The following is a 15,120-nucleotide window of genomic DNA, read 5'->3' as shown; positions in this document are numbered from 1 at the left end:
CAGCACATATGCAATTGCAGGAAAAATGAGCAGAGAGCAAGCTTTGAAACTCCAAACTCTCCCATTTTGATTCTTTTCTGTGCGAATGTACAGAAATTGCTATAACTTCTTCATTTGGTATCGGATTGATCCAATTCCCATTGCGTTGGAAAGATGACTCGACAGACTACTACTCTCCAGTTCATGTATCCTTCCAAATCTGCCACTTGGCCTGCCCAAATTGGCTCCGAAGATGACATATTAGCCCAAACCTATAAATTTGTCATTCAAAGTGCATAACCTTCACCTGATGCTGCCAATCACTGAATAACACTGTAATGTACTGCCAAATGCTGCCACATATGCCCAGATGCCTTAATGACACTGCCAAATTGACACATGTCCATTTTACATTTATTGACATTTCCACTCACTGTCTGACACTGCTAGCAGTACCCCGACACCTGTGACATTGCCGCATCATGTCTGCCACATGCACACACCTGCACACTACCAGGATTCACTGCTAGCTATCAAAATTGACATTGGCACTGCACTGCCACTGCACTAGTCATCAGTACACACCTGTGCCCCTGCCTCATCACTAGTACTTATTAGTACATATCGGTACTCACTAAGTCATTTGTGCCATAATACTGACATTTCATCTGCCACATCAGCACCACTGCATCATCAGATTGGCACATCAGTCACTGCATGCCATGCCACTGTGCGCCATCTTCAGTACTACCATTCCTTTCCAGCTTTGCTTACGTCATTGAACTGCCTCTGCTGGCTGTACTGACATTGCCTTCTTTGCCACACCACTCTACACCCTGTGTACACCACTAGGAACTACCTACATCACTGTACTGCCTCTGCACTGGCACATGTGTACACCATCAGTGCACACTTGCACTGCCATTGTACTCTGTAGATGCTCTGACCTTGCCATCTGTCTGCCATGACATCTGTTCTGCCCATGCTCAACACTAGTCATCCACTAATAGTACGAGTGTGTTGCTCAACTGACTGTGTTGACAACAACGACAACTACCGCCATAGTCCCAACACATGTGAAATAATAACTGGGTGTGGGCTGTTGGCTGGTGGGAAATATGTAATAGGAAAAGTAGGAGGGGAACTGTTGGAGGGCTATGGGCCTGTGTGAAAAAAAAAAAAAAAGGAAGGGGAAGGAGAAACTAACTGATCTCTGGTGATCTGATCTAATCCTCTATTCTGTGCCAAAGGAGCAAACTCTTTGATGATCTGATCCTTTTATCTCCATGTTTTCAAGAGAGAAACCTCCAAACCCTTGACAAAGAGCATCATTATATGATGTCCCAATCTATCAAAGCTGTTCATGTTGTTTCTTTGGACACATAATTGAATCTCATATATTTTTTCACTTATTTATCACAAAGGATGAAGATTACATGGACAGTGAAAACCACTTAAATTAAGCATTGTTGGGAGCTGACTAGTTGGGTATATTTGTCGATTAGATAGCAGCTGAGAATGTTGTGTTTTGTACTTAGACGAAAAAAAAATTACATTGTTTTTAATCTATTTTATGATACTATTAGATCTTCTTGTTACTCGTCACCCCCCCCCCCAAAGGAAAAAAAAAAAAGAAAAAAAACTGCAGTTGGTAGTATTTCTATTAGGATTTTATTTCTAAAATAAGACCTTGTTGTTTATCACTTATTTTCTCCCTTCTGTCGCTCATAGCTGCTCATTTATGGTAATATTTTTTTTTTATCCATTTCCTGGTTATACATAAATTTTTTAGGAGATTGCATTGACTGTTTCTGTAACATTGTCTCTTTGTAACAGAACTATAAAAACAGGAAGGAGGGATTACAGCTTAATCTTCTAGTGACTTGTTTGAAAAATGGAATAGAAGAGCCATTTCAAAAAATTCCTTCACTGATAGGCATTTTTGCGGCTGAGGCATCTTTCATATTGTTGGATCCTTCACATGAACATTATTTTACTATAAGTAAATTTTTGATGAGATCACCTAGGGTGAACTTGAAGGTAATGTATGTTACCTAATTGAAACAAGTTTCTAATTTCAAGTTTTTAGTGTTTGGTAGACCACTGAACCAATAGTTTCATTACTTCATTTTATTTGTTGTTTGTCTGATCTTCAGTTTAAACTGGGAAGTAATCAACCATGAAATTATTATATATAATGTCCTTGGTTGTCCATTATAGGAGTTGTCTCCATTGTTAACATATTTTTTTTCTCTTAATTTGCAGGCTGTACCTTTATTTGATACTTTCTTTGGTAGTAGCTCAGTTAATTTCAAAGGAGACAGATTGTGGCTACTTCGGTTATCATATGCAGGGTTAAATTTAGACGATGATGCTCAAATATTTAAGAGGAAATGCATTATTGAGAATTTGATGGGATTTTATGCTTCTTCTATGTCAGATTATGAGTCAAGAATACTAATTCTTCAGGTACTGTGAAGTTCACTTGGTGATATTTGTTTGCTATAAATTATGGTTTATGTGCAATATATGTTTTGTTTCAACTTTATGGTTTATGTGCGAAACTAGAACATGTTTACTTGAGATCATTTTAGCTTCATTAAGCCATTCTTGTGTGATCCAAGTATTCTCTGTTATATCACTACATGATATTTTGAGAGAACTTGAGGCCTCTTATTCATTGCTACCATAGTTGTCAAGGCATTGCCCAAGCGGCAAAGCACTCCCTGCATAACTGATAAGGAAAAAAGAGGGAAACAAGAAAAAGGAGGAGGAGGAAGCACAGACTAGAAGGGAATGGGGGTAGAGGAAGAACTGAAGAGGAGGGAGAAGGAAGGGAAGGTGGAGGAGAAAGAAAAAGGAAGAGAAAGCAGAGAAGGAAAAAGAAAATGAAGGAAGAAGGAAGAGAAGAAAGGGACAGGATGAGGAGGAAGAGGTGTCAGGAGATGGAGGTTACTATGTAGCTTATACACTCACTAACTACCGGAAGTCGCCACCACAAAGATGCCACTGCAGGTTGTTCCTTCACATACAGATGCTTCCTTGTTTTACCAACCACAGTGGCTTTTAACTAAAGACAGTTTATAATATTTACCGCTCTACCATTTCATTTCACATACTGGCGGGAGGCCTGCGCCTAGTTTCATCTTAGCTCCGAACAACAATGTTTGCTACGAGAAGAAATAAGATTAAGAAGACTGGAGTTGGTTTGCAAATTGGACTTGGGAACAGCTTAAAATTGTGTAGATTGGTATTTCCATTTTGGCAGGTTACTGATGTAGATTGATTCTATGACAAGAAGTATTTCAGCAAGAACCGATCCAACAATGGTCCACCAATTACTGGACCATCCTTATGGGCCTTAGAGCCAACCGGTTTAGAACTGGGCCAGCCCACTTGGGCGGGGACTTTTGGGTCTCTCAAACCCAATCATAAGCTACACATAGAGGATCGATGGGATATTCTTCTAAAAAGATTTAAGTACCTAAGTTTTATTTCCTTTTCTGCTATGTTTGAGTTAGTTATGCTTGTACAAGAAAGATCTCAACTCTAGAGGCTTTATTTGTTTCCTTTTCTGTTTTATTTCCTTCTCTTTTTTATTTTGGTGTTTTTCCTTTGTTGCCCTAATTGGATATATCATTGCATTGCTTCTCCTCGCTTCTCCGTCTTGGTGAATGGTAGCCCGGCTGGTTACTTCCCCTATTCTATGGGGATTCGTCAAGGATGCCCCCTATCTCCTTACATTTTTTGTCTGGCCATGGAAGTCCTCTCGAGAAGTTTGCAAGTGGCCGCTGATCAACATCTTATATCTGCCATCTCTAAGTGCAAGGCTATTAAGCTTACTTACCTTGCTTTTGCAGATGACTTGATGAGCTTCTCCAAAGCTGATAATTCCTCTCTTGAAACCATTATGCTTTGTTTGAATCAATTTGCTACTATGTCTGGGCTCCATATCAATCCTGCAAAGTCTCTCATCTTCTTGGCTGGAATCTCTAACTCATCCAAAGCTTCTCTACTTGAGTAGACTGGTTTTTGCATTGGTCTTCTTCCGGTGAAGTACCTTGGGCTGCCTCTTATCCCTGGTAGGTTTTCTGCTCATCGTTGTACTCCTATACTTGACCGCATCAGAAAGCGCCTCCAACTCTGAAAAGAAAAGCTCTTTTCCTTTGCTGGTTGCTTAGAGCTCATCCAATCTGTTGTTGAAGCTTCTTACATTTATTGGTTTGGTATTTATGGGTTGCCGAAGTCCATCATTTCCAGGTTGAGTCAATTTTTGCCTCTTTCCTTTGGAAAGAAAGTGAATGCCCCAGATTTCTTCGCCCTATTAGTTGGGCTGCTGTTTGCCTTCCTAAAGCGGAAGGGGGCTTAGGCTTGAGATGGATTAAAGATGTATATTCGGCTGGGATCATCAAGTTGGTCTGGAAGCTTGTCACAAAGAAGAAAAGTATATGGGTTGAATGGTTTTACTCCAACCTTCTTCAGTCTGATGCTTTTTGGACAGTGAAAACCCCCTCTGATGGCTCATGGGTGTGGCGCAAAATCATCTCAGCTCGCTCTTCTATCTCTGCAGCCATTACCTCTCAGATTGGTGATGGAACTGATACCAATCTCTGGCTGGACCCTTGGCACCCCAAAGGTATTATATACCATACCATAAATGCCAGAATCATCTATGGTTCGGGCTTATCCAAGTATGCCCTTGTGGCTGATATTTTGTCCTCTGGCATTGGTCCTCCCAGCTCAAACCTTGCCCCGTTTTGCAGATATTTGGAATTCTCTTCCAATCATCCCAGAATCTCAGCAGCAAAGGAAAGACTCTTTCCTTTGGATTCCTGCCTCTTCAATGGTCTTATCTGTCAAGGCTGCTTAGGAGTTTGTCATGAATCATGGCCCCACCTCCCCTTGGCACTCATTTGGTTTAAGCATCACATTCCCTATCAGTGCATCACATTCCTTGTCAGATCTTCACGGCTTGGAGAGCAGTCACAAATTCCTTGCCTACCCAGTCCTTCCTCATTCAGAGAGGCATCCGACTGATCCTATGTGCACCCTTAGTGGCAATGAGTTGGAGAACATTGAGCATCTCTTCTTCTCTTGCATTGTTTCCTCCTGTATTTGGAAAGGGATCCTTGCCAAACGCTGGCCAGCAAACTGGAGAATTCTTCCATTCCATAGGGAGTGGCTTTGGATGGATATGACATTTTAGGAAAAGCCTGTATGTGATATTGTGGGAAAGCTTGCCTTTTGGCTTCTGCGCAACCATTAACCAGATCTGGATGGAAAGAAATCATAGGAAATAGACCTCCAACTCTCGCCCTCTTGAAAGATTTGGGGCTCCATCTCCTTTGATGTCAAGGCCAAGATTTCTCGAGTTTTTTATATTTGTAAAATATAAAAAAACAAGTAAAAGAGTTTCCTGAAGTTAAATAAGCGGAGCTAAAATAATTATCCTTTGCCACAATCAACATGAAAAAACTGACTTTGTGGTTACTTCTTGAACCCATGCCATTAGCATTGGGAATATTTGGCTGTTGCTGACTTATTTAAATCCAAACTGATATTTGACAGAAAAGGTACCAGACTTGAAGTCTCGAACTGTAAGATTACTATAACCTTTTAACCATTGGACATGTAATTTTGCTCCCCCTTAGCTTCTGTGACAAGAAGCCCTCTTCCACCCTTCTTTGTAAGCTTGCTTCTTCAGAGAGCCCAACAGTCTCATATAACCTGTCCCATTCCTTATTAATTTAAAATGATAATTCTTCTTTATATCTTTCCTACTTTACTCCAGATTTATAACTTTCCCCACAAGGGCTTTATCTTTAATATGAAACTAGTCTTTGCTGCTTCTTGCAAAGTTACACTCAAAGTTACACTATTCCACCACCTTGGGACATTTCCATTAAAACCTAGCAATTTAAGCTACATCTTCAAATCTAAAAGCAGTCGGGCCTAAAAACGTAACTTTCTTCTTTATCCTAGGATATTTTCTTCTTAGCCTTCTTAATATCTTGTCTGTGTCAGTGCTTTTTGTGCCACCTGTCTGAAGCCTTCAAGGGGTTGTATTAGGTTGGCAGCCAGCAGAATTCTTCAGCCAAACCATTTGAAATGAATCTTGAAGGTTTTTCTATTGACCTTTAGGTGGAATGCCAGAGACGGGATTTGTTTAGCCCTGTAGCTGACCCGAATAATTGTGATCTATGTAATAATTACATGTGAACTTCTTGTTATCTGATGTGGCAACCCTAAAACTTGGAAAATGTAGCTGTCTATTTATTCCATTCTTAAAGGCAATCACTTGGGTATGACTATATATGTTTCCTCTTCATGCCACTACCCCTTCTTTCCTTTGCACATTCTTTTCTTCATTTTTTCAGATTAATAAGATCCAAAATGTTGGTAGTGTGGAGTGTGGACATGCATGTATTTGTCCAACATGTGGGTACATCTAGATGGAAAGTAGGTGTGCCCTTGTTATGTAAGTTGGGATAATGCTTAGTGGAATCATATGAGTTTATTCTAATGAGACTATGAGATTAGATAGACTTGAGTTATGTGGATCTCACATTGAAATGATGTAGCAATTCAGCTATTTTTTTTTTTTCATGAGGCTTATGAACATGTGCTAGGGTTAAGAGTTGCATCTTTCTTGGTATACTCTTTAGTTGTTGAATGTATGACATATTTTTTTTCTTTTTAAGTTTTGAGAGTTAATGCAACATTATTTTCTTTGAGCATGTTCACAGTGAGCTAAAGACATAGGTTCGGTTTTCATTGCAGATAGTGAAGAAGTCTATTAAATCGCAAGTGATAGCTCGTTATCTAGTTGAATATTGTGGTCTAATATCATGGTTATCATCTGTTATCTCATTCGGTATTGAGACATTACATGGAGATCTGGAAAATCATCTTGTAACACAGTTGACAATGGTTCTAGAGGTAATTACAGTATGACACATGCCTATGCCATTTCTATTTTATTTTGTTGTTATCAAGCTCATAAACATCAAGGCCTACATTTTAGTGGAGTGTATGAAAAGAAAAGAAAAGAAAAAAAACTTAAAATTCTTCCATAATATGTAATGCTCTAGCCTTTTGCTAGGTCCTAGGGGATCCAGAAGGATGATTCTATCAGCGGAAACTGCTGTGCAGTTTGTGATTGTCTTTCATTCTCTCCGTACCTGGATTGCTTTAAAATGCGAGGGAATGCACAATGAATAAAATTTCTCTGGGAAGGGCCAAATCTTTTTCATGGGCATGGTTTACATAATGGAAAAATAAAAATAAAAAAAATTGGGAAATGATTTTTTATTTTTTTTTAGCATACATCAACAGCCTTTTCTAAGAAAAAGATTTGTTATCTTTTGCAATCACAACAAATGATGTGTTGGATTGGATGCTAATATGATTGTGTGTTGCAATTTTAATCCTTCTTTGATCTCATACAGATCCAAAGCATGGATAGTGTAGCCTTTTAACTCCTAAATAGTTCTTCCCGTTGTAGCCTTATTATAACTGACCCTTTGATCTAGAAGTCCATTTAATGGGCTTGTTGATGGCTGCCAAGTGCACCAACTCATCTTTGCAGATCAGTTTTGTGGTAGAGCTGTCCCAAATACAAAAGGTCCACATTAACTCTTTCATGCGAAATTTTGGTTAAAAAATTAGTAATATAACAAAATTTGTGAATAGTCCAAGTGACAAGTCTTTCCTTCATGCATGATTTATGGTGAAGATTGCTATATACTTCCGCCTGAGATAAAATACCTTACTGCGAAAGCTGCTTTAGAATCACTAGGTTTTGATTTAATATATTAGTCATTTCTACTTGGGGACAACAACAACAACAAAGCCTTATCCCAACTTAATGGGGCCAGTTACATGGATCCAAGCAAGGACTGGGGAAAGGAAAAGTAAGTGGAAGGAAAGAAATCACAAAAATAGTAACGACGTAGAACACAACTAGATGGGGTTTGCTGCCCAAATCCTGGACCTCCAATCCGCTCGGGACAAGGCCTAATTTGTGTATGTCTTCTCTCATCTGTTCTCCCATTGCCATTTTTGGCCTGCCCCAGGCTCTTTTACATCCTTCTATTTGGATCAAATCACTCCTCCTTATTGGTGCATCCAATGGCCTCCATTGAACATGGCCATACCATCTCAAACGACTTTCCTGAAGTTTATCATAAATTGGGGCAACTCCCACTCTAGTGCTTTCATTCCTTACCTTTTCATTCTTAGTTTTCCCACACATCCATCTTAACATTCTCATCTTCGCTGCACACAACTTATCAATATGTCACTTCTTAACTGCCCAACATTCCGCATCATATATCATAGCAGGTGTACGATTGTCCTATAGTTTCCGCACCATGTCTTTTTTTTTTTGGTTTTCGCACATTATCTGCACCTTACCATTTGAGCACTGATATTACCTCCTATTGCAAGTTACCAGGCTATATGAACTTGGGAAGTAGCATCTGATTAGTGCCCCAGGACTCCCACACAAATAACTTTGTTTTGAATTGGTTCAATCATTTTGTATCACTTGTGGCACAATGTTTATCCAGCTGCATATTCGAGATTATTATTGGTTTGTGCTCGTCACATGGACAATTAGATGATTACTTGAGACTCTTCTTTCCACTAATCTCTCTTTATATGTTACATTGAATTCAGGTAACTGTGGGTGTTATTTCTTTCAGAAATGTGACCGAGTGGCTGCAAAAGTATGGCCTTGAGCAACTATCTGAACTGTCATTTGATCTGCAGAAACTGTTAGCAGTTGGCATAAAGTTGATTAAGCAGAATGTTGTCTTGGTTAACTCAATTTTACAGATACTGGAATCAACATTCAGGATTTCTCAAAAGAGAAAAATGTACCAACCACATATTACTTTATCATTTGAGGGCTTATTTCAACTATTCCTAGCCATTGATGATGGTTTCAATAACATGGAATCTGGCCTCACAACTGAGCTTGGACTCAGAGCCATACTTATGAGCACACCACCAATTTTTATATTTCAGAAGGTATGTATCTCTTACTTATGTGTGCACGTGTGTGTGTGAGTTTGATAGCTGCCATATTCTTCAAGTTGGATCTTAGATAATTTTTTAGAGCAGAAAACATATTACACAAGTGGGGCAAAGGTGTTGCAGACCTTGTAAAATGATCAACGAGTGCATAAATGAAGGCAACATTCATCACTCTTCTTTCCTAAATGTATTTAATAGCTAAATTTTGTGGGATAAAACTTTAAATAGAATAAATAATTCCTCATTTTCATCGTGAATAATTCAAACTGTCAGCACCATAACATTGGGAGAACCTTCTTTCCAGTCACAAAACCAATCATCCACGTAACTCGATCACACAATTTGCAAGTTCACATCTACCAGAGCACATTATAAGGTCCTTGCATGTATGGCCTATTCCTTCTTATTGGAAAGTGCTCAGGCCAATTTATTGCCTTATGAGACAGTCTCAAAGTTAAAGTGCAAGCTTGTTTGATCAATGCTGTTGACATAGCAGAAGTGGATACAGTTAGGCAAGCATATGCATTTGCTATATGCTTACAAAAATGGTGAAGATGGTCCAAATCAACTCACATTGCACAGATTATTTAGGGGGCATTTGCCAAAGATGGCTACTTGCCAACAATTTAACTAATTGATGCGAGACAACAACACAGCAACCGCAACAATAGTCAGAGAAAAAAAAAAAATCCAAAATAAGGAAGTAATAATAGGATTCTTGAGAAACACTGACCATATAATATGTATAAAAGAAGACAAGGAAGAAGATATTAGTTTCGTGTGGCAAAAGGACAAGTGCTCCAAGGTTTCCACCCCAGGAAAAAAAAAGTGATCAAAAACTTCCTCCCAGAGTCAGCTACAAGCCTACAAGGTTCTTCTATAGAGCTGGGTCTAACTTCAACCAGTAAGATTATGCCATTTGGAATCATGTGTACATCTATAGTTATCCACTTAAGTTATGCAGCTCACAGAACTTTCTAGCTATACAATCTTTAATAAATTCATCGGATACTAAAGTAAATATTTAAAACAGCTACTTCTGGTCACGGCCTATTTACGTGCTTCACTAATGGATTATGATCAAGCAGCAGAGACCAGTCTGGCAAGCTCATTCACTATGGTGGTATTAGATCTGGCCCTCCACTTGAATGAGGGTTTTTTTTTTTTGGGGGGGTGTGGGGTGGAAGAAGGGGGGAGGAGAGAGGAAAGAGTGGGGAGAGTTTAGGGGTTATAATTCTTGGATTTAATACAGCAAATAGCCTCCTAATCAGGTGGCAGTAGTTGCATGGAAAGTATACTCCACTGTTGACAACAGTCACCTTTCTTCTGTTGTTGATATATCAGTCACCGTCCACATTTACTGGTCTAAAAAGGAGGTAGTTTTCGATCCAAAACATACTGCTTTCAGCTCTCCTACAATCAAATATGCTAGGCCAGAGTAATCTCTCTTATGTGCTTCCTAAAGACTCATCTAGTACCAGCCTGTCCTGGGCAGCCCATGGAGCTCTCAATCTCATCAAGTTGAGGGGAGGGGAATCCACTGATAAGTAATACTGATCCTGTAGGGGGACACTGTTAACGACTTACCAGCATTATTTTGTTAAACACATCTTCCAGTCTTGGGGGGTTGAATTGATATGTGAATCTACTTTGCATGCATCAAAGTAAGGGGATATGCGTCATACACCAGTTATTTTATTGTGCTATTGCAGCACTTAGAGCTTGCATGTGAATATGGTAGGTTGTGTAGTGCTGCATGAATGTCAGAGTTGGAATTACCGTGCTGGGTGTGGGGTGTTACTCTGAATGTTTGAAAACTATGGATTCAAAGGCTCATTCCAAAATTGTACTTACTATTAAACAGTTGCAATACATTGTGACTTGTATCAATCCATAGACTTATAGAAGGTAATGTAGAAGTGTCACCCATTTTAGAATCTGATGGATGTCTGACTTCAATACACCATACATATAAGAGAATCCTATGCATATGGTGGAAAAAGGGGTAAATGCATCAAAATAAGGGTTCATGCGATATAGACCAATGCAACCCTTTGAATGTGCTGTGAGTGTTTTCGCATCCTTATGTGGATCAACTCTCCTCAAGTGAGGAAAGGGTGAGTTGAAAAGATAACTTACTCATGTTTCTGCTCTTGAAACTATACCAGTTTCCTTTATCAAATGTGTGAATGCATCTCCATGGTATTTATTACTCTTTTAATGTGATCTCACAGGATCGAGAAAAATTCTCAAAGCTTGTTATTTGGGCGATTTGTGCTACTCTACAGTCAACCTCTATGCAGACGTCTTTGCTTAATGGATCTGAGCCCAATATCACAATTTTCTCAGAGAAGGAGCAATGTGAAGACTCTCTAATTTCAAAGCTTTTACGCTGGATTACGGCTTCAGTAATTCTAGGAAGAGTCTCAACCAACTCTTATCTTGCAAAGACTATTTCTTCGCAAATATCAAATATAGAGACCCTACAGTCCCTGTTGGACCACATCAAGAAGGGTAATGGTGAATCTAGAGCAAGCAGTTATGATAATGACAAGGCATTAGCTGCTATGATTTTGTACCTCCAGCAGCTACTTGGATCTAAATGCAGTGTCCTTCCTTCAGTCATCTCGGCACTTTGTCTCCTGCTCCTTTCTGATGCCTCTACTTCTACAGGTACATCATTTGGTTTTTAATAGGCTACTTTTATGTAAAGTTTCACCATAAATATTGATACGAAATAGTTTCATAACACAATTATTTTTATAGAAATGATTCTTAATTTTCCCATTGACAAACAATTTCCTCGGAGAATCTATGTCAAATAATTAGTTTCTTGGAAAAGCATTTTTCCCAGAGCATTATTATTATTATTATTATTATTATTATTCTTATTATTATTCTCAACTCACAATCTACTAGGCCATTATGCTGCGAACCGAGAGAAACTTCTGCTTTTCATGAGGAGGTACTATGAACATTTTTCGATGTCATGTGATAAGTTTCAAAGATGGAGGGATGTACCTGATTTTTCTAATGTTCCTTACTGCTTATTAATTATGAACCAAGTGGTTGATTTTCTTAAACGCATTTTATTTTGTAGAAAATAGAATTTGTGCTTTAGCATCTTTGAATAGAGTTGAATGGCGAAAGAGGATCCCTTTAGTTGGGAAAAGGCTCAGTTGAGTCTTCTTGTTGGGTTGTGCTCAACATGCACTCTCTCTTTGTGCATTTGACAAATACAAACAGTTTTGATTTAGCATTCTTGTTTACTAGAAACAATTAGTAGTACTGTAAATAAGTACTCTACTGAGGTTAAGCATTTATATCTAACATTCTTTTGTGCCTGGATTGCCTAACTTCTGTGCCTGGATTTCCTAACTTATCTACATAAACAAAGGAGATTGAGCTGCATTCTTATCAAATTGACTGTTGTATTTTATTTATTTTGGATCAGAAACAGAGCTGTTAGTTATTGATCATCACAGCCTTTTGGCATCCCTATGTTCCCAGATTCGTTGCCCTACCGAAGCTAAACCTTCTTGGAGATGGTAAGCATATTATTTCCTTGTTATTTTTCTATTAAATTTCTTATCCACTGTTAAGCACTCCATAGAAATAACCCCTCTCCCAACCAAAAGAAAAAAGGTAGGCATAAAACAAAATCGACCTTTTGTTGACTAACAGTCTGATATTATACATTTTTCAAAAATGGGTACATAATTATTTGAAACATTAGACAGATCTTTCAATTTAGGATTATATTGTTGTTTTTAAGAGATCTGCTTTGACCTACAGAATTAGGTCTAGCCCCTGTTTTAATTCCACTAGCAGTGCTATTTCATTGTTATTACCCTTTGTAGAAGAGAATTGAACCCCTTTAAATTATCAACTAATCTGTACTACATATCTGTTATCTTTGGATAGGTCATTTTACCAGCCATGGAAGGACCTCTCATCAGAATTAACTGACTTACAGAAGCTGCAGGAACACCATGCCTGTCAAGCTCTTCTAGTGATTTTTTCAAATGCCCTTGGAGTAAGGCCATTAGACTTACCGATCTTGTCATATGAAGATGTGGATAATTCAGGTTTATTTCAGTGGGAAAGAAGCATGCTTAATACTGAGTGATGATCCAGGAAAATTTGATGGATCTCCATTTCCGGCAGACTCGATTTCATTTATATTTCTGGCTCCTCTGGTTCTTCATAGTAGTTCAATGTAAATTCTGTTTCCATAGGTTTTTTTTTTTTTATCATAAAACAGTGTATGTTTTTGTATTCCTTCTATCGTTAATTGAATATGATATAGATGAAGAGATCTAGAGTTATCTACTGTGGATCCTGCCCATTTACTTAGGAGGATCCCAAGGGATTTTTGTTTTTGTTTTTGTTTTTTGTTTATGTTTTAATTACCATGCTACATTGTAAATTATGTAGTCCTTGTATCATTGATTGAATATGAGATGAAAATGAAAGCAATCGAGAAATCTGTGATTTGGATTCTTCCCCATTTACTTTGTACAATTAAACTGTTAATACAAAGTAATAGAAGACCAATTCTACATAATGCAGTTGGTTTGGTATACAGATTGGGTTCGATTCGATTTCCATAAATGATTTCGGTTTCAAATTCACAACCTTACTCAGTGTGTTCTTAGGTTGGGCCAACTGACTCTGTACCAGTCCAATGTGCAGCTTTTGATGAAGGGTAAATGCAGGACAGCGGGACGAAGCATCTTAGGGTTAGTTTATCTGAAAAGAGCTAATCTGGGGATCTTTTAGTATTAAGACGCCAATTTAAGAGTTAATTAAAAACCTAGCAGATGACTCCATTGAAAGATTCATGGGCGAGAGAACTCTACCCTGCTGGTGCAGGTACAAGCCTGTGAGCGAGCCAATGGGAGGGTACGTGGGAACATTGATGAGCACATTTATGTGTGAAATCTAGGGTAGTAAAACATGCATTTTACATATTTAGAATGGAGCTACCTTGGGTTTTACTCTCTTTTTGTAGGTTTTATATTTTCAAGGCCTTAAGGACTATCGGACGCTATATCTCCAATTTTACATGTAAAGAGGTCCTATTTCTTTTCATGGTTGTGAAGAGGACAAAATTCTGAGCAAGATGGACATGTCCAATTAAAAGTATGTATTCGTTTGGTTACTTGTACAAGTGATTATTCTTTTCAGGCCAGAAAAAGAATAATGGATCAAAACTGAACCGAGATGCAGAACCAGCCTGTTTGCAATTGTCTCAGAGGCACAAGGAATACTCCAAATGCCAACAAGGATCGATGGACCACATCCTTAAGTAATTGAAGATTCGTTTTTCGTAACAACAACTAATTAGTGTAATTGGTGAGCTATGGTGTGCAAAATTCCCTTGCTCACCAAGAGGTCTCAAGTTCGAATCTCATGGTTGTTTTTTTTAGAGAATTTTGTTGAAGATTTTCTGCTTTTCACTCACTTAAAGCACTAAGGGCATGGAGGGGATTTTCACATCAAATTAGAAGCAAGGAAAATCGTGGAAGGGTTCCTACGTAAGAAGAGAAGAAAAAAAAAAGAGAAATAAAGATTGTCCAAATCTTCTCTCTCCTCCACATCATCACCAAAATATTGTCCAAATCAAACAAAGCAAGAAGAAAATCATCCCTTGGAGGGAGAAAAAGAAGAGAAATAAATTAGAAAAAAAAGGAAAGAAAATAAGCAAAAAAATTATAGGAAATTTCTCCAAGTTTATTTCTCTCTTCTCTCTCCTCCATCTTAGCACTTTTGGACTCAAAAGATTTTACTATCAATTATGGGTTTCTCTCTTTTAGGAAAGAGAAATTTGTTACCCTACCTCCCCATTTCCTATAAATACAACTCATGCAAGAGGAGGAGAGATAATTTATTCTTCTTCTAGTTTTTTTTTTAGTTGCTCTCTCTCTCCCTCTCTCACTCTTTAGTTTTAGTTCTTTTCTATTTTTGCTTTAATCACTTTTGTAATAGTTTTTTATGTCAATTAATGCAAGCACTCTTTTATTCTTATTCAGCCTTTTTATGTTTATGATTTATGCAATTGAGTTGTAATTTTTTAAGTTATAGTTCTAGGCTTAGATC

The 15,120-nt window shown here is 38.1% G+C and overlaps 1 protein-coding gene across 3 annotated transcripts in view; it reads left to right on the top strand.

Annotated features, from left to right (window-relative positions):
• LOC122059441 overlaps positions 1–13,528 on the top strand; it is a 38,857-nt gene extending 25,329 nt beyond the window's left edge. For all 3 annotated transcript variants that reach the window (XM_042622228.1, XM_042622227.1, XM_042622226.1), the window contains exons 8-14: positions 1,816–2,019; positions 2,245–2,448; positions 6,760–6,918; positions 8,659–9,012; positions 11,253–11,691; positions 12,473–12,566; positions 12,943–13,528. In XM_042622228.1, the coding sequence (XP_042478162.1) occupies positions 1,816–2,019; positions 2,245–2,448; positions 6,760–6,918; positions 8,659–9,012; positions 11,253–11,691; positions 12,473–12,566; positions 12,943–13,147 (1,659 nt within the window). In that variant the 3' untranslated portion in view covers positions 13,148–13,528. The remainder of the gene's footprint in view (positions 1–1,815; positions 2,020–2,244; positions 2,449–6,759; positions 6,919–8,658; positions 9,013–11,252; positions 11,692–12,472; positions 12,567–12,942) is intronic.
• Positions 13,529–15,120: the final 1,592 nt, after the last annotated feature.

This window comes from Macadamia integrifolia, chromosome 13 (genome assembly GCF_013358625.1).
Source record: "Macadamia integrifolia cultivar HAES 741 chromosome 13, SCU_Mint_v3, whole genome shotgun sequence".
NCBI lineage: Eukaryota > Viridiplantae > Streptophyta > Magnoliopsida > Proteales > Proteaceae > Macadamia > Macadamia integrifolia.
The sequence above is the reverse complement of the archived record's forward strand: the minus strand, read 5'-3'. Positions and strand labels throughout refer to the sequence as shown.